This window comes from Ammodytes marinus, assembly GCF_949987685.1.
Source record: "Ammodytes marinus genome assembly, chromosome: 22".
Taxonomy (NCBI): domain Eukaryota; kingdom Metazoa; phylum Chordata; class Actinopteri; order Uranoscopiformes; family Ammodytidae; genus Ammodytes; species Ammodytes marinus.
In genome coordinates, this window is record NC_137226.1 from 17,055,296 (window position 1) to 17,081,551 (window position 26,256).

Consider the following 26,256-nt stretch of genomic DNA (forward strand, 5'->3'; position numbering starts at 1 on the left):
GAAACAATTATCTGTTTGACCAACAAAATATTAGTATTAACTTAAAAACATATGTATTTTTACATTAGAACATTTAGATGCCTATAGTTTGAAGCATTTTCTCAATCGTTGTTGACGAGTTAAAGGCCTACTTCACCGGTGGGAATATGAAGGTGTATTGAATTCTGAGATCCCATGTAGTATAAATGTGCAAAAAAAAAAAAAATCGGTTGATCCTAGCCTGAGAAAAGGCAGAAAGAGTGTTTTTTTAACCCTATATTAATCTTACTGTGACATCACAGTAAGATAAATATAGGGTTAAAAAAAAATTACTTTGTAAATATTACTGTGATGTCACAGTAGGAGAAATCACAGTAATATTTACAAAGTAAGGTTTTTTTTTAACCCTATATTTATCTTACTGTGATGTCACAGTAAGATTAATATAGGGTTAAAAAAACACTCTTTCTGCCTTTTCTCAGGCTAGGATGAACCAATTTAATTTTTTTTGCACATTTATACTACATAGGATCTCAGAATTCAATACACCTTCATATTCAAACCGGTGAAGTAGGCCTTTAAGTTTGAAAGGAAACACATATTCCTGTAAGGACAAAGGTTGTTTCACATTTATTTATTGGTCAGTGAATTATAGTTGCCAGGTAAAGTACAGCATCAACGTCCAGTTATTTTGCACCATAAAGATGCAGGAGGCACAGCATGGACCATTTCCTTTTAATTCTTTATTAATACAGTCCCTCTGTTGTACATTACAGTAAGTAACAAGAGAACCACCTCCGACCCCCGGTATTGTTAGCACTGTTAATATTCCAATCCCTATGTTTGAGTTATTAAGTAACTATATATAGGCCTAATAGCTTGTCTACTTCCTTAAATGTTAGTGAGTGGATTCATTCACTTCTCAGGACCTTGTCATTATACAGGATCCATGAGAAACATGTGAGCTGGCATGACTCAGCTCTCCATTGCTATCTGCTTTTCCAATGGATAGATTGATCTCTCCAATTTGTGTTAAACATTAGTGCAAAAAATATTCTGTCAATCAAAATTGACTATTAATCTCCAAAATAGAAGAGAGAACATGCTAAAGTTAGTATAGCTAGAATTGCAACATGACACAGGTTTGGGGCACGGATTTTTTTTTGTTTTTTTCAGTCATTAGGTCAGCGACACAGCATGTTAGCAAACGTTGAAGGAATGTCTGATGAACAGGGAAATAAAAATGACAAAATAATTGCATCTCGTCACACTACTTGTAATCTCATAAAAAAAGACTTGGAAACAATGACTATTTGTCACTTAAGGCATTCAAGAACAAAACCTGAAACATAACCCTGTGTTAAGTTTGCAAACAGTTATTGCTCTTCTGCCACAGTGTGTTTCAGGTCTTGAGGCGTTTGTGTTCATACTGAGAACATGTGGTGTAAACAAGGCTCCTTCATAGGCTCAGTTTCTAAATCCAAGGAGCTTGACATTTATCGTTTGGTATCAATATTTTTTTTACATTCACTTTGATTTGGATATCACATACACAGCTGTATGTCTCTATGGATGGTCAGGGCACTTCATCGAAACAAATGTTAAAATCTGGAGGGTTACGTGGGGTCTAGATCCACAAAGCAACAGCAATTCTTCATACAATTCCTTAATATAATCATTCGGAAGTGATCAATTTCCTTTCCAATGCATTTTGACCAAATGTTCCACCCTGTGTAGGAGCCCTATGTAACAGCAAAGACCTATTTCTTCGTCTAATCCTCATCATTTGAGGTTCACTGTTTCAGGACGGGCAGCTCCCTGGGTTTGAAGAAGGCCTGAGCCATCCCCATGGCAAAGATGTACACTTTGGCATCCACCACGATTTTTTCTTTCTTCAGCAGACCTGCGGGGAGGGGGGACAAGCCAGTTGTTAGTCCGTGTGTGTGCGCATGGCTCATGTTATAATGCCAGTCTGTGAAAAAAGCGGATGCCTCACCGTCTATTTTAGTCTGGAATTGGTCCAGAGGTAAAAGAATGACTTCCACAAATTCTGGAGAAAAAGGAGACGGAAGGACTGGTGTGAGGATTTAGTTAACAATACAAACAGTGTGATTTCTTTTTTTTTTAATCTTTTTTTTTTGCATTTTTATTAGAGGTGGGCATAGATTAATTTTTTTAATCTAGATTAATCTAGATTAATTTTGGAATTAATCTAGATTAATCTAGATTAAAATGGCTCATTTGAATTCATTCATAATATGTGTGTGCTCCTAAATAATGACTCAAAGTAAGTCTTTGAGAACGTGTTTCTCAAGCCAGGTGGCGCATCAGACCAGGGGCTCATCTCCTGTTTCCAACATGCATCACAAACTGCTTGAGGAAGCTGTTCTACTATGATAATTGGTGATGAAAATAAATAATGTTCAACAAGATGTTACTTAGTAACGCGTTACCGGCATCGGACCTCTTTTTTCAGTAACGAGTAATCTAACGCGTTACTATCTCCAAACCAGTAATCAGATTAAAGTTACTCATCAAAGTCACTGTGCGTTACTTTTTCTGTCATTTTCCTTAGTGAAACATTTTACATAACTGCACAAATGACTGCGATTGCGATTTTATGTAAATAAATGTGCGCGCATGTGTCTCTAAACTCTCCAACTGCTCCAACCGCTTCTCTCGTCTTTTTGGTAGCGCCCCTCGTCTCTGCCATGCAGCGTGTGTGTGTGCCTGTCTGTGTCTGTGTGTGTGTGTGTGTGCAGCAGCATTACGGCCGAGTCGAACTGTGGCGCAAAACAAAGTTTTCCCCCCGATGAAATATAGCGTCTGCTATGGGGATATTTAGGATTCGGGTACGGTGACGTTGACGTTGAAGAGATAGAAGTGTTTAAAACTTGGAAACTTATAGTCACGTGGCGACCGGTGGCCACACACACCCACCCTGCGTTCCAATACCCGATTGTGTCGTGGGCAAGTGATGGAGAGAGAGAGCGGCGGGTGTGTGAGAGAAGCTTCGCCCCTCGTCTCAGCGTGTGTGTCTGTGTGTGTGTGTGTGTGTGTGTGTGTGTGTGTGTGTGTGTGTGTGTGTGCAGCAGCATTACGGCCGAGTCTGAACTGTACAAATGACTGGCTCCCTGAGCCGAACAGGAGGTGGAATAAGAGATTAACGGCGATATTTTTTTTTATCGCCGATAAGAGTCTGGCGTTAACGCAGCACGTTAACGCCGATAACGGCCCACCACTAATTTTTATGCTTTATTGATAGTGTAGAGACAGAGTTGAAATGGGGCAGAGAGGGGAGAGACATGCAGAGAATGACCGCGGGCGGGAATCGAACCCGGGTCTGCTGCTGGGCCTGGCCCGGGGGGGGGACGCCCTACCAACTGAGCTAAGGGCGCCCCCTAAACAGTGTTATTTCTGATGCAGTAAAGGAACACGACTCACCTCCGTCACCTGTGGAAGAACCAAACAGAAGATGATTATTCAACATGTCATTTAAAAAAAAAAGTAGTACAGTGAAATGTGTACTGTATTTTCAGTCATTCATTTAAAACTGTAACACGTTAATGACAGAATAGAGAGTGAGAACTGTTTGGGGGGGGGGGGTCTCCTCACCAAGCTGTTGTGTGGGGTTGATGTTCTCCTCTTCATCACCGTTGATGTTGACCATGACCATCTGGGTGGTGCAGTTAGACAGGCCGGGGTCCAGACATGTCACTGCATTCACAGCAATAACATGAGTGATACTTGCATTATATGTTTCCAAGAGAAAAAAATACTTTATTACTTCTTTTCACTGTGCACCTCTGACCAATGCCCTGCCCCTTTTAAAGACACGCGCAGGAGATAGCATACACCCGAGAGAGGCATCTTATTCAATCTAGTGCACAGAACTACTTTGTGTGAGCATACCTGGAGTGACTCCCACTACTTCCCCTTTGTAGCCGGTTTCTTCTTTCAGCTCCCTCAGCGCAGCGGCCTCCGCACCCTCCCCCTCGTCAATCAGCCCTGAGCACGAGCCAGACAAGAAGAAATATATCACAAAGAAACAACACCATGTACTGTGTGTGTGTTTTGGAGAAATCCTAGGACCAGAATGCATAGCTTGGAATGGAATCCACAGGATAAACCTTCTTACCTGCAGGGAACTCCAGAGTGTGGCATCCCATGGGAGGACGGAACTGCTTGACCATCACCACACAGTCTTTGTGGAGCGTCCGCTTCAGCAGGGCGATAATCCCAACGCCTGCAAACCAGAGGAGTGTGTTACTCCAAAAATGCAAGACTACCGGCTAACGAAAAATGAAACGAAAAAAAAAACCCCTTACCATCCGTTTCTGTGTTGGCTTGCCTGGTTGTCCTCTTGGCCGTCTCCCAGGTTCTGGCGGATACAAACAGGGAATTCAAACTACGAGCGAGAAACTCATGATACGACATTGAAGTCAGTCAAAAGACAGAAACAGTACCTGGTGTTTCCAGCTGGGTCCACGTACGTCGTCTTCTCCAGCTTCACCCATTTCCCAGAGGCGATGAGCTGAGACACAGGGGGAACAAACACAGAGCTAAGAGGGGAACAGAAATCAACCAATGCAGCAACACACTGCTGCTCTGAAATGTTATTTTTCTAGCTATCTATAGTGATGTTTAAGTTTAAAGGAGGAGTCAGTGATTCTGGAGAACGCTTGTTTTTAAAAATCACTTTTTTGTCAAAATCAGCTAATATCTTTTCACGATAGCTACAAGTATGTACTGAGAAAAATGTGGTGTTAATACAGAGCCTGTAGAATAGTATGTGAACAAAGGGGGCCCACCGTAGCTAGCAAAATGCCCTGTTTACAGAGCCAAAGCTGTGTATCAACACTATATTTTGTCTCCGTGCACACAGTATGGACACGTAGGGGGTCGTGAGGAGATATTCACTGGATTTGACAAAGTGACATGACATGCTTTATTGACTTGCTGAAGTACTAAATTGGGATACATTGTGCAGGTGTAGCTTAAATTGTAAGGTTTCCATCTCCACGTCTTATTTTTTTTTTTGTCATTTTGACATATCATATCATAAAACACACTTACCTCCTCTTTCTCTATGTGTGGTACAGTGCTGGCCACTTTGGCGTCCCCACAGTTGCTCATTTTCAGTATCAGGACAACTGGACAGGGAGGAAAATAGTCAGAAAACGGTATTTTATATTATAAACAAGGTTCACTCGAGCCCAGTTCAGAATTAAAACTAAATACAGATTTATCGCCGCCCTTTTTATGCTAACGAGACGAGTGGTTTGTGGTCATGAGTTGCTTAATTAGCCGCTACAGTTATCCCCCGCTAACTGAGTTCAACCTCCTCCCTGTTAAACTCAGCTATTCCCCTTCGTTTCTTTGTTTGTTTCACGGCAACTGAACGGCTTTGGCCTTCCTAATGCTACAGGGGTTCGTGTAAATTAAACTGTACAACCATAGAAGAACGCGCGGGGTGAAATAAAACTAAACTTAACTCACGTGAAATTTCCAACCAAACGCAAGTTGTTGTAGCAGAGATGGTGTAGAAGAAGAGAGAGGAGTCACTCGGACACCACTTCCGGATACCGACCGTCTAGTTTAGTTATCCCTCAGGATGAAAAACGGCAAACTTCAGTAATTTAATCATTGATCATATTGATAAATAGTATGCATTAATGCAGGAGACTGTGCTATTTTTTTAAAATTCTAAATGTATTTCTGAATCCAAGTAATTTATACAGCAGTAAAAAATAATAATAATAATAACTTTGTACGTTTCCTCCATGAGGCTGGACAATTATACATTTTATTTCTTATTCCTAATAAGAAAAGGCAATGAAAACATTCAACATATTGACTTCCCTAAATATCTGTAATATCTGTTAAGCCTATCCTATAAACATTTTCCTTTAAATGTAGCCTAATCATTGTTTTAAAAAGGATGAAAACCTGCATTCATTAGAATTTCTTCATACATTTAAAATTCTAATCACACTTAAATAATATACTAGGCCATGACATTTGATGCCACTCCTGCAGGTTTTCTTCTATTAAGAAATGTTAATTTCACAGTGCCTTATTTTTGTACTTTATGTCCTTGTTATTCCAAATAAAGTATAAGAGACTGTAGGTGCTCTTATGAATATACGATCTATGTCGCAAATCAGCGGGTTCCGTGTGCATCTCAAAAAGACCTCCCCTTCTTAAAAATCAAAACACCAAATACCTTCCAAACTCTGAGCGGTTAAATCACAAATTTTAACCAATTGAAATTAAATAAACAATTCATTACAATACAATTGTCCACAACAATAAAACATAGTAATATTGGCTCAAAACGTCAAGGCGTCAGGTAAGAACTTTCCGCGAAAATATCCGGTTTTCCGGAAGATATTTACCGGTGGACGCTATTTTCTCACAGGATATTGCAGCATGAAGAAGGAGCAAGTTGTCAACTGTCAGTTCTCGGTTTGGTATCCGATATTCAAGAAACACACCATTAAAAGGTAAACAGTTGCAGTTCCCGTTGAAATAGCAGAAAGTATTGAAGTCGTTGCTGTGAAACAGAGTCCATTTAGCAAAGAGCTAACGTTAGCCAGCCTAGCAGACACAAACAGATCCATGCTTCATCTGTCTTGTTTATATTAGTATTACTGAAAGAAACTGTGTTTAAATCCTTTTCAGAGCAGCTGTTTTGGTTTAAACCTATCTTCCTCCCACTTCTATGTTCTAGCTGTCTTTTATTATTTTTATTATACACTTGTATTCATATTTATTGTAGTTTTTCTTTATTCCAGTCTGATCCTGCCACTGCCTCAGAATGTAATAGATTACTTACTGGACGATGGGACACTGGTAGTTTCTGGGAGGTATGAAGTACACACACACTCACTCACTCACTCACTCACTCACTCACTCACTCACTCACTCACACTCACTCGTCCATCTGTTGTTCCTTTCCTCCTCAGTGACAACACACAGCAGACATACACCAACAACAGCGACTCTGATGAAGAGGAAGACATTCAGGTACGAGGACAGAATCTAGCCTTGTTTTGTGTCCCCAAAAAGGAAATGAGCCTCTTGTCTCACTAATTCACAATCACAAGCTATCGCTAATATTTGTTTTGTTATGTAGGATATACAATATTTGTGCAGTTTCTTGTGACTGATTTAAGCAAGAGAGTCAGTGTTCCTTGCAGACATTTCTTTATATTCAAACCGATTGGGCGACTCACAATTAAAAAAAAATAATAATAATAAGTTAATTCCTTCAAGTAAATTATCATGAAATTGTATATTTGTTAGCAGCGTTATTGCATGCTGGCCCACCCCAGCTAAGCAAAAGCAGGTCAACCTTGAGACAAAGTACAGAGGAAAATTCATAGTGAAACATGAGTCAATGAATACATGTGGAAATCAAATGTCGTGAAGTTTTTTTAGTTTTCTTTCAGAGGCTTATATCAGGGATCAATGCCATTGTCATATAATCTTCATAAATTATCATGTCACATCACTTTGCCTGGTGCACTCTCAACCTAATGCCATCAACCCAACAGTAAAAGTGTATTAAAATGAATGTTTATTTCTACTGTCTGATCTAATCCGTTTCTTGTCCTCCACTCCCCTCTAGTGGTCAGATGATGAGACAACCACCACTGTTACTGTAAGCACATTCAATTAGCCTCATACAAACACACTGTCTGTCTAATTAAAGCCAAACAAACTTGTCGGAATAATTTCCCACCTGATAAAACATTAGCTTTTTATTGTCGGATACCTCCATTTACATAGGCTTGTAGTGTTCCTCCTTCTGTTTAATGTTGCCGCTCCAACACAAATGTGCCAGTGTCACACATAGCCTTTTTGATAATGCAGTAACCAATGACTGTCTGACGTGATGTGATGATGTAACCTCTCTGTGTGCTAGGCGCCAGAGTTCCCAGAATTCACCTGTAAAGTGCTGGAGGCCATAAACGCCCTGGGTGGGAACGTCTTCCCCAAACTCAACTGGAGCGCTCCACGGGTAAAATACTGCACTCAGCTCCTGTTTTAAAGAAAAACTAAAAGAAAACTGTGTGTGCTTTGTTCAACAACAGTAGAGGAGTACCGTCCATTATACAAATTGTGTCGACGCGACTACTTTTTTTATTTGTAGCATAAGCAAATCATTTGTTGGCTGGAAGCTCTGTAGAAATTCTACTGCTATGAATAATAGGAATCGCTGCTTGTACCACCGCCAGCAGTAAGAAGGCATTACTTAACCTGTGTGTGTGTGTGTGTGTGTGTGTGTGTGTGTGTGTGTGTGTGTGTGTGTGTGTGTGTGTGTGTGTGTGTGTGTGTGTGTGTGTGTGTGTGTGTGTGTGTGTGTGTGTGTGTGTGTGTGTGTGTGTGTGTGTGTGTGTGTGTGTGTGTGTGTGTGTGTGTTCCAGGATGCTAACTGGATCGCTCTGAACAGCTCCCTGCAGTGCAGCAGCCTCAGCGATATATTTCTGCTCTTCAAAAGTTCCGACTTCATCACCCACGACCTCACACAGCCGTAAGCCTCGCTACCCGACAACAACATCCACACACACACACACCCACACACACACACACATAAAAAGTATCATTTGCATTTAGATGAAAGGCCATATTAAAAGAAAAAATAGAGCAGTGTTGGTGTACACAGGCTGATTTAAACCTGCAGTAAAAGCAAAGCAGCAGCTGAAGAAATAACGGCGGTGCAGATTTATGCCTGGTGCTCCTCCGCTCTGCATGACAAAACGTTTAGTGCAGCCGGTGATTTAGTGCAGCGCTGGGCCCAGAGGGGGAGCTGTTTCTGTGTGTGTGTGTGTGTGTGTGTGTGTGTGTGTGTGTGTGTGTGTGTGTGTGTGTGTGTGTGTGTGTGTGTGTGTGTGTGTGTGTGTGTGTGTGTGTGTGTGTGTGTGTGTGTGTGTGTGTGTGTGTGTGTGTGTGTGTGTGTGTGTGTGTGTGTGTGTGTGTGAGTGTGAGTGGAGAAAGCTCTTTGATGGATGCTGGTCTGTCCAAAACTTCTCTCTCAAACTTCCTGACAGCCACCCGAGCGAACTGAGCCGTGCGATGATTTAGCTGGTGGTTAGCTAACGCGACTTGAGCATAGATCACAGACATAGTTTAGCTTCAGAAACATTTATCTGAGATAGAATTGATCTCACTGGTTGAGTTCTATTTATAGATGGAGTCAAAACTAGAGCTAGGCTTGGTGGTGATGTGCCTCCACCAGGCATACAATTGCGGAATGGTGAAAGTACCCGGATGTCCTACTTCATCCGGCCAAGATTGTTAGTGTTGAAAATTGCATCCTATTTGGGCGATTCTGACCCACAATCCGGTGCGCATGTGAAGTGACGTCACATCGACGAAGCCTCCATATGAAAACAAACGGGGATGCGCCGGATATAAAAGCAAGAGGCAAGATCAAGGCGCAATGTTATGATGAAATAAAAGAGTAAAAGTATGTCCCAATAGTATGCCTACTGCATCCTAACTAGATTATTTTTATCGTCGGATGTAGTATGTAGAATAGAAAAAAGAAAGAGTATGCGATTCGGAACGCAGGGACAGTGTTCATGAGGTCATAGTTACCTTGACCCTTTGACTTCCCAAAATCTATTCAGTTCATCCTTGAGGCATAAGCAACGTCTCTAAAGCTAACCGATGCTAGCCCAAAGCTCTGACAAGGAAAAGTCAATACAGATGGACCAGTCCTTTCTTCAAAAAAGCTTCTCCTCTTTATAAACTGTATAACAATATCCTACCCTAATTCAACCAATAAGATTATTTCTTTCTCTGGGAAACATCCAATCTGCGCTTTTTAACCAAACACATTTTGACTAGGCATTAGAAACAAAATCACAAGATGCAGCTAAATGGAACACAGCCATCTTCTTTATTATTATTACTATTTACACCCGGGCTCTTCTGACACTGTGACACTTCATAAATGTGTTTGTGTCTCTCAGTCTGCTGTAGTGGCTGTGGACACACATTCTGACCCGTCTGACTGACAATAACCTGTGTGTTTTTAAAGGATTGCTCAGACATTAGATGATGACACAGGTTGACAGAGTGTCTCGGGTTCACACACGCCTTGTGCTTGTAACTGTCACACTGTTTGTGATGAGACTGTCCTTCTGAGTGTTGTGGAAAAAAAAACAGAAATGATTTTTCCTTTTTCTTGCAGATTCCTCCAGTGTAGTGACCAGGACTCTCCAGATCCAGTCATCAACTATGCGGTATGTATATAAATCTTTCAAAAGACTATACACACACACACACACACACACACACACACACACACACACACACACACACACACACACACACACAGCATTAGGACATTTTGCTATGGACTTTTATTTTCTTCCCTTTTAAATCTTTCTATTAAGGTGACTTGACCACCTCCTTCAAATGGTCTAATGCTTACTATGTACCATAAGTACCCTCACACTCACACGCCTAGAGCTTCAATCCTACTCTGTGTTGTCTCCTGTCCCTCAGCTGGTCCTGAGGAAGTGGAGCGAGCTGAGTCCTGGTGCAGAGTTCCGCTGCTTCGTCAAAGAAAACAAACTGATCGGTAAAAACAGTCACACTATTGAAAACCCATCAGCATATATATTTCAGGTTATTAGTAAGTCTTGTTAACTGAAGAGACCAATCGCGTCTCCATTGAGTGAAACATACCAGATTGCTTTACAGCATTCAACAGCAAGAGGGCGCCGTTTTCCACAGAGCAAACTGACTTTGCAGGACGTGGGGGATTATTTTAGAAAAAAAAGGAAAAAACAGCTCTATCTATAACAGCGGTATAATGATGTTTGAGCTGCGCTTTTACTCAGCAGGCGAATATAGAAACAATTATGAAATTCAATTTGAGCTTCACTGATGTGTGTGTTTGTGCGCGTGTGTCTGTGTGTGTGCGTGTGTGTGTGTGTCTGTGCGTGTGTTCTCAGCTATCTCCCAGAGAGACTACACTCAGTATTACCAGCACGTCTTGAAGCAGGAGGAGCAGATCTGTCAGGCTATACAGGCCTTCTTCAACCAGCACATCCAGTACAAGTTCCCAGACGAAGACTGTGAGCCCCAGCCACATCCTTCTTTTCTTTTTCTTACTCTTTTCTTATTTCTTATGCCTGTATAAACCCGTTCACACCCCCTCCCCCCCTCCCCCTCCCCTCCGACAGAAACAGACTTCTGCTTATGCAAGTCATGAAATATGTACTATTGAAACTAGAGCACAGGGACACATTGATCAAATGTGTCACTGTGCACTTAATTGGGTTTTTAAAATTTAATTTCAGTTAGCCTTTTCCCAACTTTGTCTTCGTGGAACTAGCGCTTACTTTAACTAGAAGTGAAATGACTGCATGTCTTGTTGTTAATACGTTTTTCTTCCTTCCTTCTGTTTTACAGTTGTGTTGGATGTCTATAAAGATAGCCAGGTAAGCACACTGATTGATTATTCAATTCTCAAAGATGCCACTTGCACACTTGGTTGTACTTATGTATTGTTGTGTGTATGGTTTGTGTGTGTGTGTGTGTGTGTGTGTGTGTGTGTGTGTGTGTGTGTGTGTGTGTGTGTGTGTGTGTGTGTGTGTGTGTGTGTGTGTGTGTGTGTGTGTGTGTGTGTGTGTGTGTGTGTGTGTGTGTGTGTGTGTGTGTGTGTGTGTGTGTGTGTGTGTGTGTGTGTGTGTGTGTGTGTTACAGGGCAAAGTGTGGCTGATAGATTTGAACCCTTTTGGAGAGGTGACAGACTCGCTGTTGTTCACCTGGGAGGAACTGACATCCGGAGGGGAAATCGCACAGCAGCAGGTTGGCTATCATGACACACACACACACACACACACACATATGTGTTGTTTAAGGTCTCTTTTGGGGGCTTTACATAAACTTACATTCATTTCCTGTAGACTAATATCCATTGTTTTACCGGTTATCGGTTTTATTGCTTTTGTCCCCAATTGCACAAGCTGTCCCCAATCAACTTGTTTCAAGTCTAGTGTGTGTCCCCGAAAGTCACTTAAGTCAGAAATACACACACACACACGCAAACATTATATTCCAAAGATCTCATTTGTAACAAAGATGTCTTCTCAGACAACATGAAAAGTGTTTGACCTATGTTTCAATGCTGAGCTTGAGCCCGTCTTGAATAAGTAACTAAAACCAGTGTCTTTGCTTGTTGACCATGTGGTTCCTCTTTGTGCTCAGGACGGCCCTTTGTTCCGCCACACCAACAGTGAGGTGACGGTGCAGCCCAGTCCCTGTCTGAGCTACAGGATCCCTCGGGACTTTGTGGACCTCTCCGCCGGAGAAGACGCCTACAAACTCATCGACTTCCTCAAACTGGTAGGATGTCCTTATATTACAGAGTTAGCTACGTAGCTCGCAGCTTAGCTAGCAGTGTTCATATGTTGTGCAGACGTTGCGTTGTCGATGAGGTAGGTGTGAAAGCAGCCCTAGTTTCCGAACTCTAACCATAGCTTGAACACAATTCATTTCCCATTAAACCTAAAGATTGTAATCCTTACATTTAACAACACATCGACATACATGATGATATTCATTCAATTTGTGCACTGCGTATTGGTTGCATGACGAAGCAATGGCAAACATTTAAATTTTTTTTTTTTTTTTTAATTTTAAGAACACAAACAAACAAGTGAACACACCAACAAAAGATAAAATAAACAACTAACGTGGCGTACTCTGTAATGCCAAACATTTAGATTCAAGTCTGTAAAAAACAGGGGTTAGCTGTTGTCTTTCTGTTTTTTTTCTCCAGACAGAGTATGTTTTCAAAGTGCATTTCCCGTCCGCGGTCCACGATCAATAAATGTGTCATTTCAAAATGGAACTGGTGTGTTTATGAAGAGGTTCTCAGCCTTTCCATCAGTAACCACAGATACACACGGGGCGGGCTGTCCAATATTGATGTTCTTTGTCTGGCAATGGGGGTCTGGTGTTACAACGCCATCAACACAAATGTGTCTTTCTTTCTCCAGTGGGATTCTAACCACACACTCGAGCGCGGTTAGCATCAGGGTGGTTTATTCACTTATAATACAGGGAATCAAGACGACATCATGAAGTGTAATCTTTTTCTCTTCGTTGTCCTTTGTGTAGAAGAAAAGTCAACAGGAAGACTCTGAGGAGGAAGAGGAGAGCGCTCCACAGTGACACAGTCCTCCAAGAACAGTTACCAGCATCAACAGCCCCCTCTGTATAATGTGTTCCAGCATGAACTGACTCTAAAATCCTGTCTTAAGCTTTTTTTACTTTTCATTTTGGGGCCCTCTCACTCTCTTCTGTTAGCGGTACCCAGGGTGGGTGTGTGTGGGGGGGGGGGGGGGTTTCTTGAATGGCTCTCTCGTGTTAAGTCTAATGGAGAATGTTAGATTAGCAGTGATCATGCTAACGGCTCTTTGAGGATTCATTTTCTGACGTCTTGCTGTTCGTAATGCCTTGGTGAGATAAGGGAGGGAGTTGTTGGCAGTATTGTGTTTTGTTTTCTTTTGTTTTTTTTTTAAATGGTGGAAACATGGTGTTACTGTAGTGGGAATGGGATGCAGCATTCACTAACACTGTAAAGAACCATTGCTGCTTTTTATACTTTAAAATAAGTGTGCATTATAGTATCTTTACTGCACTCGCATATAACGTGTCTACATGTAAAAATATCCCCTGCGCCTCTCTCTGTGTGTGTGTGTGTGTGTGTGTGTCAAGAGGAGGCCGTGGCAGACTTTATTTAACACTTAAAGCCATTCATCACTGACTCACTGGTTCATTTCTTGCCCTGCTCCTCCATCTCTCCATGTCAATTTCCTCTGAGCGGTTTTGACACACTCATTGCTCCGAGCCCTGTTTTTCCCATTATGCATCGCTGTAGAATGTTGCTCCGAAAGTGAAAAAAAAAAAAAAAACATGACCATTAAACTTCTTGTGGTGTATTGACTCGGTTGTGACAGGTCTGCTGGGTGCTGTAGCGTCTAGCACATTAGAAATTGACTTTGCCTTTTTTTTATGCTCTCATTATGCCTGGAGCTAAATGAGCTGTGAGTGTGCGGTGCAGAGCAGTTCATTTAGGCCCCCACCTCCCCCTCCCCCCCTTCCCATCCCCTCCTCCTTTACTGGATTGATAGAGCAATTACAGGGAGATGGAAAAAGCCGGCGCGATGAGAGTTACAGGTCCCCTGGTGAAGCGCTGCAGACTGGAGACGGTATACACGGCGCATATCGTGGCGAGTGGGTTGCACCTTTAATCATCATTGTGGAAAATGAAACCAGGGCTGTAAAGTGCACCCCCCAGACCTGAAGGACGTGTCCCGCTTTGACCCTGCTGGCTGGGGGCGATAGGAGAACACACAAGGTTTGTTGTTTTTAAGACAAACCTCAAAACTCTGACCAATGTTGTAGCAAGTATGTTCAACTGCTGCTAATGCAGTATAAGACTAAGCCCTGCATTAAATCCTACTATTTTTTTCAATTCTTGTTCAGTTTATGAACATACATTTTTTTGGACATTACTTAGTACAATGCAGTACTATTCCTTTATTGCAGGGCTGATGTATTCAACTGCATTGGTTTACTGAATACACTGGCATTTGGGCTTTAGTTTCATGGAACTTAAAGCTGCAACAATCAATATGTTTTATAATAACATTGGAGGTAATGTACCTGCTGGTAAACAAAGAGGAGCATTTGGGAGCTAAAGGGACAGATAACAGCTAAAAGGAGATAGAATACTTGTTATCTGTCGGACGCACGTAATTGCTATTCTTTCATTGTATCTGCAGATAAAAGGCGCTGTTAATTTACACTTGGATGTTATGTCAGTGTTGGGTTAGCTTGTTGAGCTGTCTCAAAGTTGCCCTTAAAAATCAGTTCACACCGGTTCAATTTGAGATCCAAATGAAAGAAATACACGCAAAGTAAACCAAGACATATTTTAGCTCAAGTAAATATTCATCTGAGGTAGAATTGATCTCAATGGTTGAGTAATATCTATCTATAGTATGTCTCTGAAGCTAAAAGGAAGCTCTGAAAAAGATAACACAATAGCCTGTCTGTATACGATCAAATAGTATTCTCTCGAAAAGAAAGCTTAAATCAGGGTAGAAATAAAGCTTCCAATAGCTCACACTGAGGCCAATACAATGACGTATTCCACATTGAAAGTGTTTGTATCAGCCCTTTTTCCCTGCACACATTTTTGATTTGGCACAGAAAGAAACTGTGACACTAATAACAATCCTAATGGCTTCACGCTATTAAAGTGTCCCAGTCAGCCATGACAGTGTGACAGTCAGCAATAGTGCACAATACCAGGAAACTGAAATTGAAACGGCTAAATTAAATTCCGCCATCCTCCTCTCTCTCTCTCTCTTTGTATTGTTACTATTTACACCCGGGCTGTTCTGACAGTGACACTTCATAAATGTGTTTGTGTCTGTGACCTGCGCTGCATCTAGATGAGCTATACTGTGATGAATGAGCTCTGAGTCTGCTGTATAGTGGCTGCGGACACACCTATAGAGGCCCATTTGATCTGTCTGTCTGACAACAACCTGTGTGTTTAAGGGATTGCTCAGACATTAGATGACAAGGGTTGACAAATTGCTGTGCGACAAAACAGTCTCACAAAAAAAATATGTATATACATATTAACCTGCACATGGGACTTGAGCTGCCAAAGAAACCTGCACAGATGGTAGGTGTCAGCGCAGAGTAATATGATCAATGAGCCTTTTGCTCTGCTAATGACAAACGTACATGATGGATTATTCATCTTCTTGGGGTGAAAAAAAAGAAGATGGATGCAATATGAAATGTAGATGTTAGTTTTCTCAGCCGTACAGCAGAAAGGAAAAAAAAAAAAAACATCCTCTGTAATTTGACTCCACACACGTCAGCCCAGCCAATGCTATCATTTATGGATAGCTAGGCTGTGGAGTGTGGACTTGGATTTATGGCAGTGATTTAACTGGGAAGTGTGGTGGCGTTTCTGCACCTTTGTCTCCCTCGACCTTCATCCTCCTGTTAAACCCTTTCTCCTCTCCTCTTTTCCTGTGCACCTGGCCTGGGCAGTCATCTCTCATGGAGGGGGGGGGGGGGGGGGGTGTCACATTGGCTGACTCAGAGTAAAAGGATGGAGAGAGGGAAGGGAGGAGAAGAGGGACGGGGAGTTTTCCTCGCTTGCTGCTGAGGTAGAGCTGCAGTAGTTTGCAGCCAGAATACTCATGAGTAGCTGAGGCTGCAACACATTGTCCCCTCCCTCACTCACTCCCTCACTCACTCTGCCTGTCTGTGTGTATCCCTCCTTACAGAAGGCCTATGACACACACACACACACACACACACACACACACACACACACACACACACACACACACACACACACACACACACACACACACAAACACACACTCTCTCTCACTCTCTCACTCTCAGTCACTCACTCTCTCTCTCTGTTGTGTGTGTGTGTAGTACTTGTACAGGAATCTTTGTTAGGACCAATTTACGTTTTTAACCATCGGAGTGAGGACATTTTTGGAAAGTGAGGACATTTTGCTTGCATGGTCCTCACTTCTTGAAAGGCCTGGTTAAGACTATGGTTTTAATGTTCAGGTTAGAATAAGGTGAAGGTAAAGATTAGTGTTGGGGTTCAGCATGGTGGGGTTGGATGGTCAAAGTTATGGTAAGGGGGTAGGGAATGCATTATCAATGAGTGTCCTCACAAAGATAGCAGTACAATGGTATGTGTGAGTGCGTTTACTATGCCTACTGATGTTGTGGAGACATTGTTACACAGTGACATTGTGGGGACTTGCCTTCATTTTGGAGACAAAAGTCCCCAGCAGGTCAATAATAACATTTTAGAGTGAAGAATTGGTTTGAGGCAAGGGTAGACTTAGGTTTAGGTTACAGAAAATGAATGAAAGTCGATGTAATGTCCTCAGAAGTGATGAAAACACGACGTGTGTGTGTGTGTGTGTGTGTGTGTGTGTGTGTGTGTGTCAGTGTCAGAAAAGAAGGCCATAAATCCGTAGCCATAGTGTGTGTGTGTGGTGATGAGTAATCCGGCCTGGGCTGACCCCGTGCCGCGCTCGCAGCTGTCAGAGGGATCAGTGCTCCTCTGCAAACTGAACCTTTGTAATCCAGGTGTTATGCTGGGCCGGCTGGACCCAGGTGGACGTGCAGCTGAAGCCGGGGTCAGTGCTGATCCCCGGGCGGCCGTTCCGACGCCTGTGTGGATCCCACTTACTGATGGGAGCATGACGTTTATTGTCAACAAGTTGGCGCAATGCGAATATTGTCACGTCCTGACCAGCCATTAGGCCATAGGCTCCACAACGGACAGGATGCTGAGCAGTATCCAGTAAGCTCCCTTTATTGTCATAACAACATGCAGTGTCACAACAAGGCTCGGATCATGTGTAGCCTATAAACACAATAGCGAGAGGGAGTAGGCGAGAATTTAAACGCATAGAAGTGTCAGTGGACGAGCGGAAACCCCCAAAGCGTGCGGACAGCGCAGCAATTAACCGCGTTTACGATTGCAGGTGGCAGCAGGTCCTCGTTAAAGTTAGACACACGTAACCAGCATGATACAGGACATTCGGGGATGTTGCTTTCAAAATAAAGGCCCAACAGAAACGACGAATGCGATTTTTAATAGGCTAATCGCATGACAGTGAAATTGATAATAGGCTAATCGCATATAGACAGCCTGTCTATAGGCCTATTTTAGATTACATGATGAAAGAAGAGTATTTGCTCAGTTTAATGAAAGGTTTAACACTTGAGTTTCTGACTAACCACTAAAATAAAACTTAACAAACCATTAAACAATATAGATTTTAAAGAGTTTGCTTGTGGTCATTTTTGTGTTGGTTTGTTCTCTTGATGATTTAGCCTAGGCTATATAAACTTTGAACAAATAGCCTACATTCACACATAGCCTATTGTAGCCTACCCGGTACAGTGAGCAACTCCTTAATGTTCCCAGAGCTAACTCCATCCTAGGAATGCCTGCCTTCTCATGTAGCGCTCCTAACTCATGGAATGCTTTGCAGAGCATCTTAAAAATAATCTGCTCTTGCTACTTTTGGTTTATTTAAATCTATGATTTCTGACTTTTACACATCGGACTGTAACTGTTTTAGCTGAATTCATTGTTCATTTAGTATTTCATCTTATTTTATTCTGGCTCTTTTTTGTATTTTATATACCTTATTTATTTATTTTATTTAAATTAATATATATTCATTTTTATCCTATTTTATTTCTGTTTTTTTTTCTCTGCTCAAGGCCAATGTTATCTTTGAAATTGTGTTTATTCGTCGTCACTGTAAATGAGGAAAACCTCAGTGTCTTTTGAGTGAAAATAAAGGTTATTGATTGATTGATTGATTGATTGATTGATTGATTAGCCTAGCCTACTGTAGTCCTATAGGTAACATTTAAGATGTTTAGCCTAAAGCCTATGGATGTTCATAAGACGACTGTATGATGATTATGATTCTATACTTTACTTGTGGTACTATAAGCAGTAGTAGCCAATACTCAACTATCTTAGGCTATCTGAAAATCTTTAAAAACTATCTTCATGCTGCTGTATGTAGGCCATAGGCTTTTAATTTGAAAGCCTCGAGGGGAAGTGCTCCCATCTACTCGTGTGTGTGCGTGATTGTCCAGACGGCCGGAGGGGAGGAGGAGGAGGGGAGGACGGAGAGAGAGAGAGAGAGAGAGAGAGAGAGAGAGAGAGAGAGAGAGAGAGAGAGAGAGAGAGAGAGAGAGAGAGAGAGAGAGAGAGAGAGAGAGAGAGAGAGAGAGAGAGAGAGAGAGAGAGAGAGAGAGAGAGAGAGACAAGAAGAGGAGGGAGAGCGGGAGGCAGCAGCAGGGACACGGTAACCTGCAGGAGGACTCACATGGTCCTGCAGCAGCGTAGCACATACCAACGGGACTCTCCAAAACACCTCTCTTGCTCTCAGCTCGGCTTCCTTTCTTCTTTCCCTTTCAAAACACTACTCTGTTTTTATTTTCTTTTTCTCTCTTTTTTTCCTTTCTCTCTCCTTCGCATCCCTCCTTCCCGCAGCGCACTGTCGCTCGGACTCGGGCCGGTAAAACAGCGCCATGGCTCGGGAGAACGGTGACACCGGCAGGGGGGAGACCTGGAAGAAACAAGTGGACGACATCAAGAAGATTTTCGACCTCAGAGAAGTCCTCGGCACGTGAGTAGTACGCGCGCGCGGCTTTGACTCAACTTCACTCACTCAGATATATCAGTAGTATTATATTTCAATAACACTGCCTCTGGGGCTTCACAGTTAAGAGTTCAAGTTACCCTAATGTGCAAATAATGGCATTATTAGGCTACACTATTACAGTAATATCACCATAGAAAAATAAACTTTAAAACCATAATTCTGGCAAAGTATACTATTCGATGTACCTTTAGCTTCTTCGTGTATACATTTTAGCTAACTATCTCAAACATTTATCAAAACAAGCTAGTCGTCACGCACCATCGTAACATGGTGTGTTCAGGTGTTACAGCGAAATCTATGCTATTTATTTGGATATATATTTTTTTTTATAGGCTTATACATTTCTTTCTCATATCAAACCATAATGTATCTTGTAAAATAGTCTACCTCATAATTTTTATACGTACGTAGGCCTAACTTCTTGTAACTACAGAAGTTTGCCTTCCCATACTTTGTGGTAGACCTTTCAGTAAGTACGTCATCAGGTGTAGTGTTGTTGTAAGGTTGCTAAAATGCTTGTTTCTTTTACACACTAGCCACATTATGAAATTCCTTGTCTATAGACCTATTATAATATTCCAATAGGCGATTCAAATCCATCACTTCAGTTTGCCTATAAACTCCAGCCCATGCAGTAATATCCATGTTTGGTGTTAATTTGTTACATTTTCAGTTCGAAGTGACGCTCTGAGAATATTTTCTTATAGGCCCTATTAGCCTAATAATATAAACCTAATATTCCTTAGTGTGTCCATGTTTTTTTTTTATTGTAGTCTGTTCTTCTGTATGTGGTGTCTACAGGACTTGTACAATGACTTCGGCGAGGTTATTTCAATGGTTTGTGTTTCTGGCACATTCTGTAATATGCCTTGAGGGGATTTTCTATGTTGATGTCATCGAGGCTTAACAGACAGGCAGGAATGTGGGTTCTCCCTTTCGGCACACTAACGGTATCGCTGTTACACTTAACATATTTCTCTGTTTTTTAAAGGAGGCTTTTTCATGCTCTGGCTCCATGTTAGGAAATGTCTTTAATTCTTCTTCTTCCTCTACTATTTATCCCTCTCTCTCTCTCTCTCTCTCTCTCTCTCTCTCTCTCTCTCTCCTCTCTCATTCATTCAAACAGCCACGACATATCACAGGGGTCGACGCCCCCTACATCTCTGACAGCAAGTCCCTTTAATCGTCTTCTCCCTTCCCCGCTGTGAAGGAAGCTGTGTCTGTTTGGAATGCGGCCTAAAAGAAGGAGGGAGGGGTGTAGACAGGGTGTAGTATGCAGATTGGGATTCAAAATGCACAAGGATTAGGAAAACTTCCCCCTGAATAGAAGGAAGTTCAGTCATGTTGCTTGACCTACGGCTAGCTGTCTGGTTTCTTACTCCAGTCCAAAACACGAGAAAATTTGGAGCGGATGTGGCACACACACACACACACACACACACACACACACACACACACACCCACATGCTTAGGAGGCAGACTGGTGCGGGACTCAATGATCCGAGCCGGCCATGTTGCAGCCACACATTAACCAGAGCAGCTGACGGGATCTTTGAACCTGAGGCATCAGCAGAAAGGAGGAAGGAAGTGTGTGTGTGTGTGTGTGTGTGTGTGTGTGTGTGAGAGAGAGAGAGAGAGAGAGAGAGAGAGAGAGAGAGAGAGAGAGAGAGAGAGAGAGGGAGAGAGAGATGGGAAGTGATTCGGGATTAGTATGAAAAAGCATGATGGAGAGGGAGGAGGAAGAGGAGAGCTAAATGTGTTGGAGCCAAGCAGCCAAGGAGCCCTTGTCAGCAGCAGTCACTGTGACATGGAGAGATTTGAATGTCTGCAGCAGCAGGGTGAACCAGTCCCCAGCAGCATCAGCGCTGTGTTCAGGTGCACGTGGGAAAAGCCCAAGCCTAGAAAGACTGAGTGTGAGCGTTGCTGCAGCGTCCAATGTTTCTGCGTCAGCGTTTGTGAGCTGCATCTGTACTGACAGCATGTTATGTCACAGATCTGACACCGACCCGTCATATATATTTTTTTTCTCTCCTCACCTTGGGTCACCCTTGCAAACCATGGCTAGTCAGTGTGTGTGTGTGTGTGTGTGTGTGTGTGTGTGTGTGTGTGTGTGTGTGTGCGTGTGTGTTTGTTTGTGGGCATGTGTGAGTGTGTGTGTCTATTCGATTTAACGTGTCTATTTCTTCTTGGTTTTTTAATAGCTTTCCTCAGTGTGCTGTTTTCCGTCCCCTAATACTGGATTAATCTAGCCAGTATTAGTTCATGTTGGCAGGTGCTTACGTGGGTGGGTGTGTGTGTGTGTGGGAGTGTAAGTATATGCGTGTTTGCAGGCATGTACATGGGGCTCTCCTCGGTGTCTTATTACCCTCCCCTGGTGTGTATGCCGTGTGTGTCCCTGTCGCTTACTATTCAATTATTAATACCAACAGGGGTGTGTGTGTGTGTGTGTGTGTGTGTGTGTGTGTGTGTTTTTGTGTGTGAGAAAGAGTTGGTAGGCAGCAGGAGGGATTACAGCAAGAAAAAGTGCAGAAGGGAAAGAACGAAAAAGAAGAAGTGAGAAGTAGAGATAGAATGTCATTTAGAGATACTGTCTGCAGACAGTGCAGGCAGGCAGCCCAGTCAAAGTAGTTGCTGTGGAGCAATGTAAGCGTATTTCACATTTTAACCCCAAATATTTATCTTGTCATTTCTTCTGCAGTTATATTACAGATGGTTGGACATACATCCAGCAGACCCTTATGACAATACTTTACAGAGCCAACACCAGGGAAGGCCAAGTGCAATAGACAATGCACATCTTTTATTTTCAAGTATATTTCTGTCCTTCATGTGTTCAATAAATGTTCATTTAAGTTCCATTTTGTTTTCGTTTGTTGTTATTAAATTGTTGTATTTTATCAAATGCAAAAAAACAAAAACAACGTGATATAGGCATTATGTATTGGCCCTCGTCTGACCTGCTCTCTGTAAATATCAGCGTCAGCCATTGAAAAATCTATATTGGCCTTCAGTCAACTGGTGAGAAGGCTAAAGAGAACCAGTACTGGTGTGCACTTTGGCAAAGTTAGGATAGGCATCATGTTTCACACTGTTGGGTTAAGGCCAGAACCTGGAACTAATAGAACCTCTACAGAAAGTGTGTGTGTGTGTGTGTGTGTGTGTGTGTGTGTGTGTGTGTGTGTGTGTGTGTGTGTGTGTGTGTGTGTGTGTGTGTGTGTGTGTGTGTGTGTGTGTGTGTGTGTGTGTGTGTGTGTGCGCGCGTGCGTGCGTGCGTGCGTGCGTGCGTGCGTGCGTGCGTGCGTGCGTGCGTGCGTGCGTGCGCGAGAGGGAGATAAAAAAAAAAGTAAAACACTGTTAACGCCTCAACACTGATTGATAAACTGATTCTCGACATGCAGTGTCACCCATGACAAAGTACTGTTTAGGGGCTGAGTGTGAGTTTGAGTGTGAGTTTGAGTTTGAGTGTGAGTTTGTGTGTGTGTGTGCGTGCGTGTGTGAGAGGGAGATAGAGTAAAAAAAAAAAAAGTAAAGTGGTGGCCGGGTGGTGAGATGGTGATGCATTGTGGGAATGTCACTGTGCCATCTAGGGCACGCTGCCCTTAATTGATGCTCCACTTCCCTGCTGCTGGCACTGTTCTCTCTTTCTGGGACTGCAGAACCCATCACCAGCTCTTTCTCTCTCTCTCTTTCTCTCTCTCTCTCACTCTTTATGTCTCTTTTATCTCTTTCTTTATGTCTTGAGCTCTGTCCTACATCTCCCTGTGTGTCCCTGTCTTAAACGTTCCCTTTTTAGTCTTCCTTATCACAGTGCAATGTGAGAGGACACATGAAGAAGATGTTGTAGTTTCTTTAATCCCTTTTATAAATAGCATCTCACAAATGGAACAAAAGACAATTGTTTGCTATGTGACAACTTCACCAGTGAGTGGACTGCCGGCCCACGTTTAGAACAGTGAGTGTGCCTAGGTGTGTAGTTCTTTTGGATGTGTGTATGTGCGTGTGTGTGCGTAAGCATGCGTGTGTGTGTGTTTCTAAAATGTGAGCATGACACACTTAAAAACACAGATTTCACCACATTGGATTGAAACTTGCACACTCACAGTATGTCGTCAGTCCTATCCTCTTCTTTTCCTCTATCCATCTGTTCCACCCTCTATTCTTTTACTGCCAGGTTGTTCTTCATGCTGACTCTCTCTCTCTCTCTCTCTCTCTCTCTCTCTCTCTCTCTCTCTCTCTCTCTCTCTCTCTCTCTCTCTCTCTCTCTCTCTGGGCTGGTCAGCTGGCATTTGTGTTGTTGTTGAGGTTAATCGAAAATGTCATCCGCCCAGGTTTGATATATCTGACATAATCTGTGTTGTTTGTTTGTTACCGTGATGTATGTCAACAATCTCGGTGATGTTCATATCGGTTGACAATGACCTTGGTTGAGAGACGCATGTTTTGTATTCCGTTTGGATGTTGTTTTTGACTTTGTTATGGAAGCTGTGTGGATGAAGTAGGCTATAATTTTTTTTTCTTACTAAACGTGTTATTTTACTGAAAACTGTGGATTATTACATTTGACATTTCTGTCAAAATAATCTCAGTTCGAGGTCAATTCCTAGCTTTTTTTTCCCTCCCCAAAACCTCTCAGCCTTATCTCATATTATTCTCCAGTCTTCCTCCAGAGTTTGCTTTAGTTGTCATGGAATCTGTTATGGAACTTTCAATCTTGTGACAGGAGGCGATCATTTTCCATCAACAGCAATATATGTGAGCCAGAAAAAAGGATTATTACATTTATTTTTTTTATACAGACTAATATTTTCAGGGTCAAGAACGAACTGATAAAACTCATACTCATCACATATACCGACGCAAACGCCGACATTACAAAGTCCGATGCAGAAGGAAATGCCATCAGATATGAGCAATAACACGTTTATAGAATTCTAGTTGGTCTGCAAACTGCTATGGTAGCTGGGTTAATCTTTTTCCAGTTCATTTGTTTGTTTCTCTGTTGGACTTTTAGAACATTCTCTAGAAAATGTGTTCTCAGAGAGTATTGGGTGGTTAATGAAATGTTTTTATTATCAATGTGAAGTATGGCCAAAAGTGTTATATGAGAAACAAGTTGCATTAAGCCTGAATGCTCCTTTAATGGTAATGCTGCATGGCTGATGACTGTGTTGGCCATGCTGTTGTTATCAAGGTCTTTCTTGATGTTGACACTTTTGTCAGTCTTCTAGTAGAGCTCAGGATCACAACACAGACTGACACTGAATATGATCACCTCAGTTTGGCATCTCAGTTCCTCTCAATTTGAGCTACAGTCATGTCACACACACTCACCCACACACACTCTGAGCTGGCCATTTAATAGCTGCAGAGTGGAAAAGTCACTTCTCTCTCTCTCTTCATACATGCACCAGATAAAACACTTGCATTTGCCAGCTGTCAGGACTTCCCTCATCACTAAATGGGATTTTTCTGCGTGTGTGTGTGTGTGTGTGTGTGTGTGTGTGTGTGTGTGTGTGTGTGTCCATCCATCTCCCTGCACAGATTGACACGTGTGTGCAGACCTCTCAGTATTAATAATGATAAACTTTAGTCCATTATCGGATCAGTGCTCTATATAAAGCCTCTCTGCGACCACATCCAGCTTAGAATGGCCCCGGGCTGGAAGCTTGTTGTCTCCCTGTCCTGGTGACACACATGGCTGTGGCCAACAGCTGGTGGGCCGCTGTTTGTATATGTAAACACAGCCATGTGTTCAGAAATCATTCGGATGAATTATGGAATAAAATCATCGTATTATATTCTGACTGTAAATTTGTCCGTTTTTCAGTATAACAAACACTTTTTTTCATTAACTGCCAAAAAATGTACTTTTAAAACACATTTTTCCGTAACATTTCACTTGCAAAAGAAGCATTTTCCTCATGCTGTGTTCGGCGGCCTGTGCATCAAATAGTCAGACATTTGTGAATCCTTGCATTACGGCTTTGGCACTTCAGACTTGCTATTTTTGTCTAGGGCAACTTGCCCTGATATCCGTTTGCGGCTCCATCTTTGTGAGCTACGGAAGCAAATCAAAATGCTGTTTCCTCGTGATTTATTAAATGTCCGTTCTTTCTAGAAACACAATTGACAATACACAGGATGACTCCATCAGGATGCATGATCTGCAGACACCAAATGAGACACACACACTCTGCAGGGAGACAATATGAATGCAGGTGCTTGTGGTGAAGCTGAGGGAAATGGGACACTTAACAGTAACGCTCCTGATGTAGGGTTTGGTTTCACGTCTGTTGTGCAATCCTGAAGGCCCCTCGACAACAACATGTGCTGTTTGGAGGGAAATCAGTGCCACAGCCTGCTGAGAGAGACTTGTTGCTTGTTATGATGAAGTTAGAAATTGGGAAGGCGGCCATATTCTGGTGATCAAGGACGACAGGGTGCTGGGGGTCAGTAGAGCTGCAGTGACGGGAACAGTGTTGTTAACTGTCTCCCTGCAGGCTTTTGGCCTCATAACATCATTACAAGTCCACGGAGGACATTTTATAATTTGTGCCTAAGTACATCTGTTGCAGCTCTGCTCTCGATGGAGAGGAGCTACACCGTGCATAGATTTTTAGATACGTACTTGCTTTGGTCAGCTAACAGGTTTGAATTAGACATAATAGAGTGTAATTCATGTGTTTTTCATTGCAAAATGCTCAACGTGTAACATCTTAAAGCTGCATCAATCAGTGCTTTTATGTTGAACATCAAAACAATTACTATGTTCAAACTGAAAAGTCACCTTTTGTGAAAAACACGCAGAAGATGATCACCCTCTTTTGCAGCTCCCCTCAGGTCTGTGGAGATTTTTAGTGTCTCTCGGAATCAATGTACTGCTCAATGAAAACTTTAAAATGGCTACCTGGTTTCTTTTTCTTTTAGTGTTGTCACAATATCAACTGTCTCTTGTAGCTTCGGCACAACTGCTCCCCCACTCCCCCAC

The 26,256-nt window shown here is 42.3% G+C and overlaps 3 protein-coding genes across 3 annotated transcripts in view; 2 read left to right on the plus strand and 1 right to left on the minus strand.

Annotated features, from left to right (window-relative positions):
- Positions 1-598: 598 nt before the first annotated feature.
- nudt5 (nudix (nucleoside diphosphate linked moiety X)-type motif 5) lies at positions 599-5,517 on the minus strand. The gene is made up of 9 exons (XM_080051177.1): positions 5,479-5,517; positions 5,056-5,132; positions 4,446-4,513; positions 4,308-4,360; positions 4,118-4,225; positions 3,892-3,987; positions 3,595-3,696; positions 1,976-2,053; positions 599-1,882 (listed from the first exon to the last, which is right to left on the minus strand). Exons 2-9 carry the CDS (start codon positions 5,113-5,115, stop codon positions 1,773-1,775), a joined length of 675 nt encoding a protein of 224 aa, XP_079907303.1. The 5' UTR covers positions 5,116-5,132; positions 5,479-5,517; the 3' UTR covers positions 599-1,772.
- Positions 5,518-6,402: 885 nt separating this feature from the next.
- On the plus strand, positions 6,403-13,317 carry cdc123 (cell division cycle 123 homolog). Its single transcript, XM_080051398.1, has 13 exons — positions 6,403-6,485; positions 6,777-6,848; positions 6,948-7,008; positions 7,613-7,645; positions 7,910-8,005; positions 8,412-8,518; positions 10,184-10,235; positions 10,501-10,576; positions 10,953-11,075; positions 11,413-11,441; positions 11,707-11,811; positions 12,211-12,348; positions 13,126-13,317. Exons 1-13 carry the CDS (start codon positions 6,412-6,414, stop codon positions 13,177-13,179), a joined length of 1,020 nt encoding a protein of 339 aa, XP_079907524.1. The 5' UTR covers positions 6,403-6,411; the 3' UTR covers positions 13,180-13,317.
- Positions 13,318-18,930: 5,613 nt separating this feature from the next.
- Positions 18,931-26,256, plus strand: part of camk1da (calcium/calmodulin-dependent protein kinase 1Da) — a 53,503-nt gene continuing 46,177 nt past the window's right edge. Inside the window, exon 1 of the mRNA XM_080051260.1 lies at positions 18,931-19,232. Coding sequence (XP_079907386.1) covers positions 19,135-19,232 — 98 coding nt within the window. The 5' untranslated portion in view covers positions 18,931-19,134. The remainder of the gene's footprint in view (positions 19,233-26,256) is intronic.

What these genes read in the sequence shown, in the direction of transcription:
- nudt5 (XM_080051177.1), bottom strand. Translation starts at nt 5,115, where the DNA reads ATGAGCAACTGTGGGGACGCCAAAGTGGCCAGCACTGTACCACACATA. An exon ending in CACTCTGGAGTTCCCTGCAG is followed by an intron (nt 3,988 to 4,117) that starts GTAAGAAGGTTT and finishes GCTCGTGCTCAG; the next exon opens with GGCTGATTGACGAGGGGGAG. An exon ending in ATTCCAGACTAAAATAGACG is followed by an intron (nt 1,883 to 1,975) that starts GTGAGGCATCCG and finishes CCCTCCCCGCAG; the next exon opens with GTCTGCTGAAGAAAGAAAAA.
- cdc123 (XM_080051398.1), top strand. Translation starts at nt 6,412, where the DNA reads ATGAAGAAGGAGCAAGTTGTCAACTGTCAGTTCTCGGTTTGGTATCCG. An exon ending in ACACTGGTAGTTTCTGGGAG is followed by an intron (nt 6,849 to 6,947) that starts GTATGAAGTACA and finishes TTTCCTCCTCAG; the next exon opens with TGACAACACACAGCAGACAT. An exon ending in CAAAGAAAACAAACTGATCG is followed by an intron (nt 10,577 to 10,952) that starts GTAAAAACAGTC and finishes GTGTGTTCTCAG; the next exon opens with CTATCTCCCAGAGAGACTAC.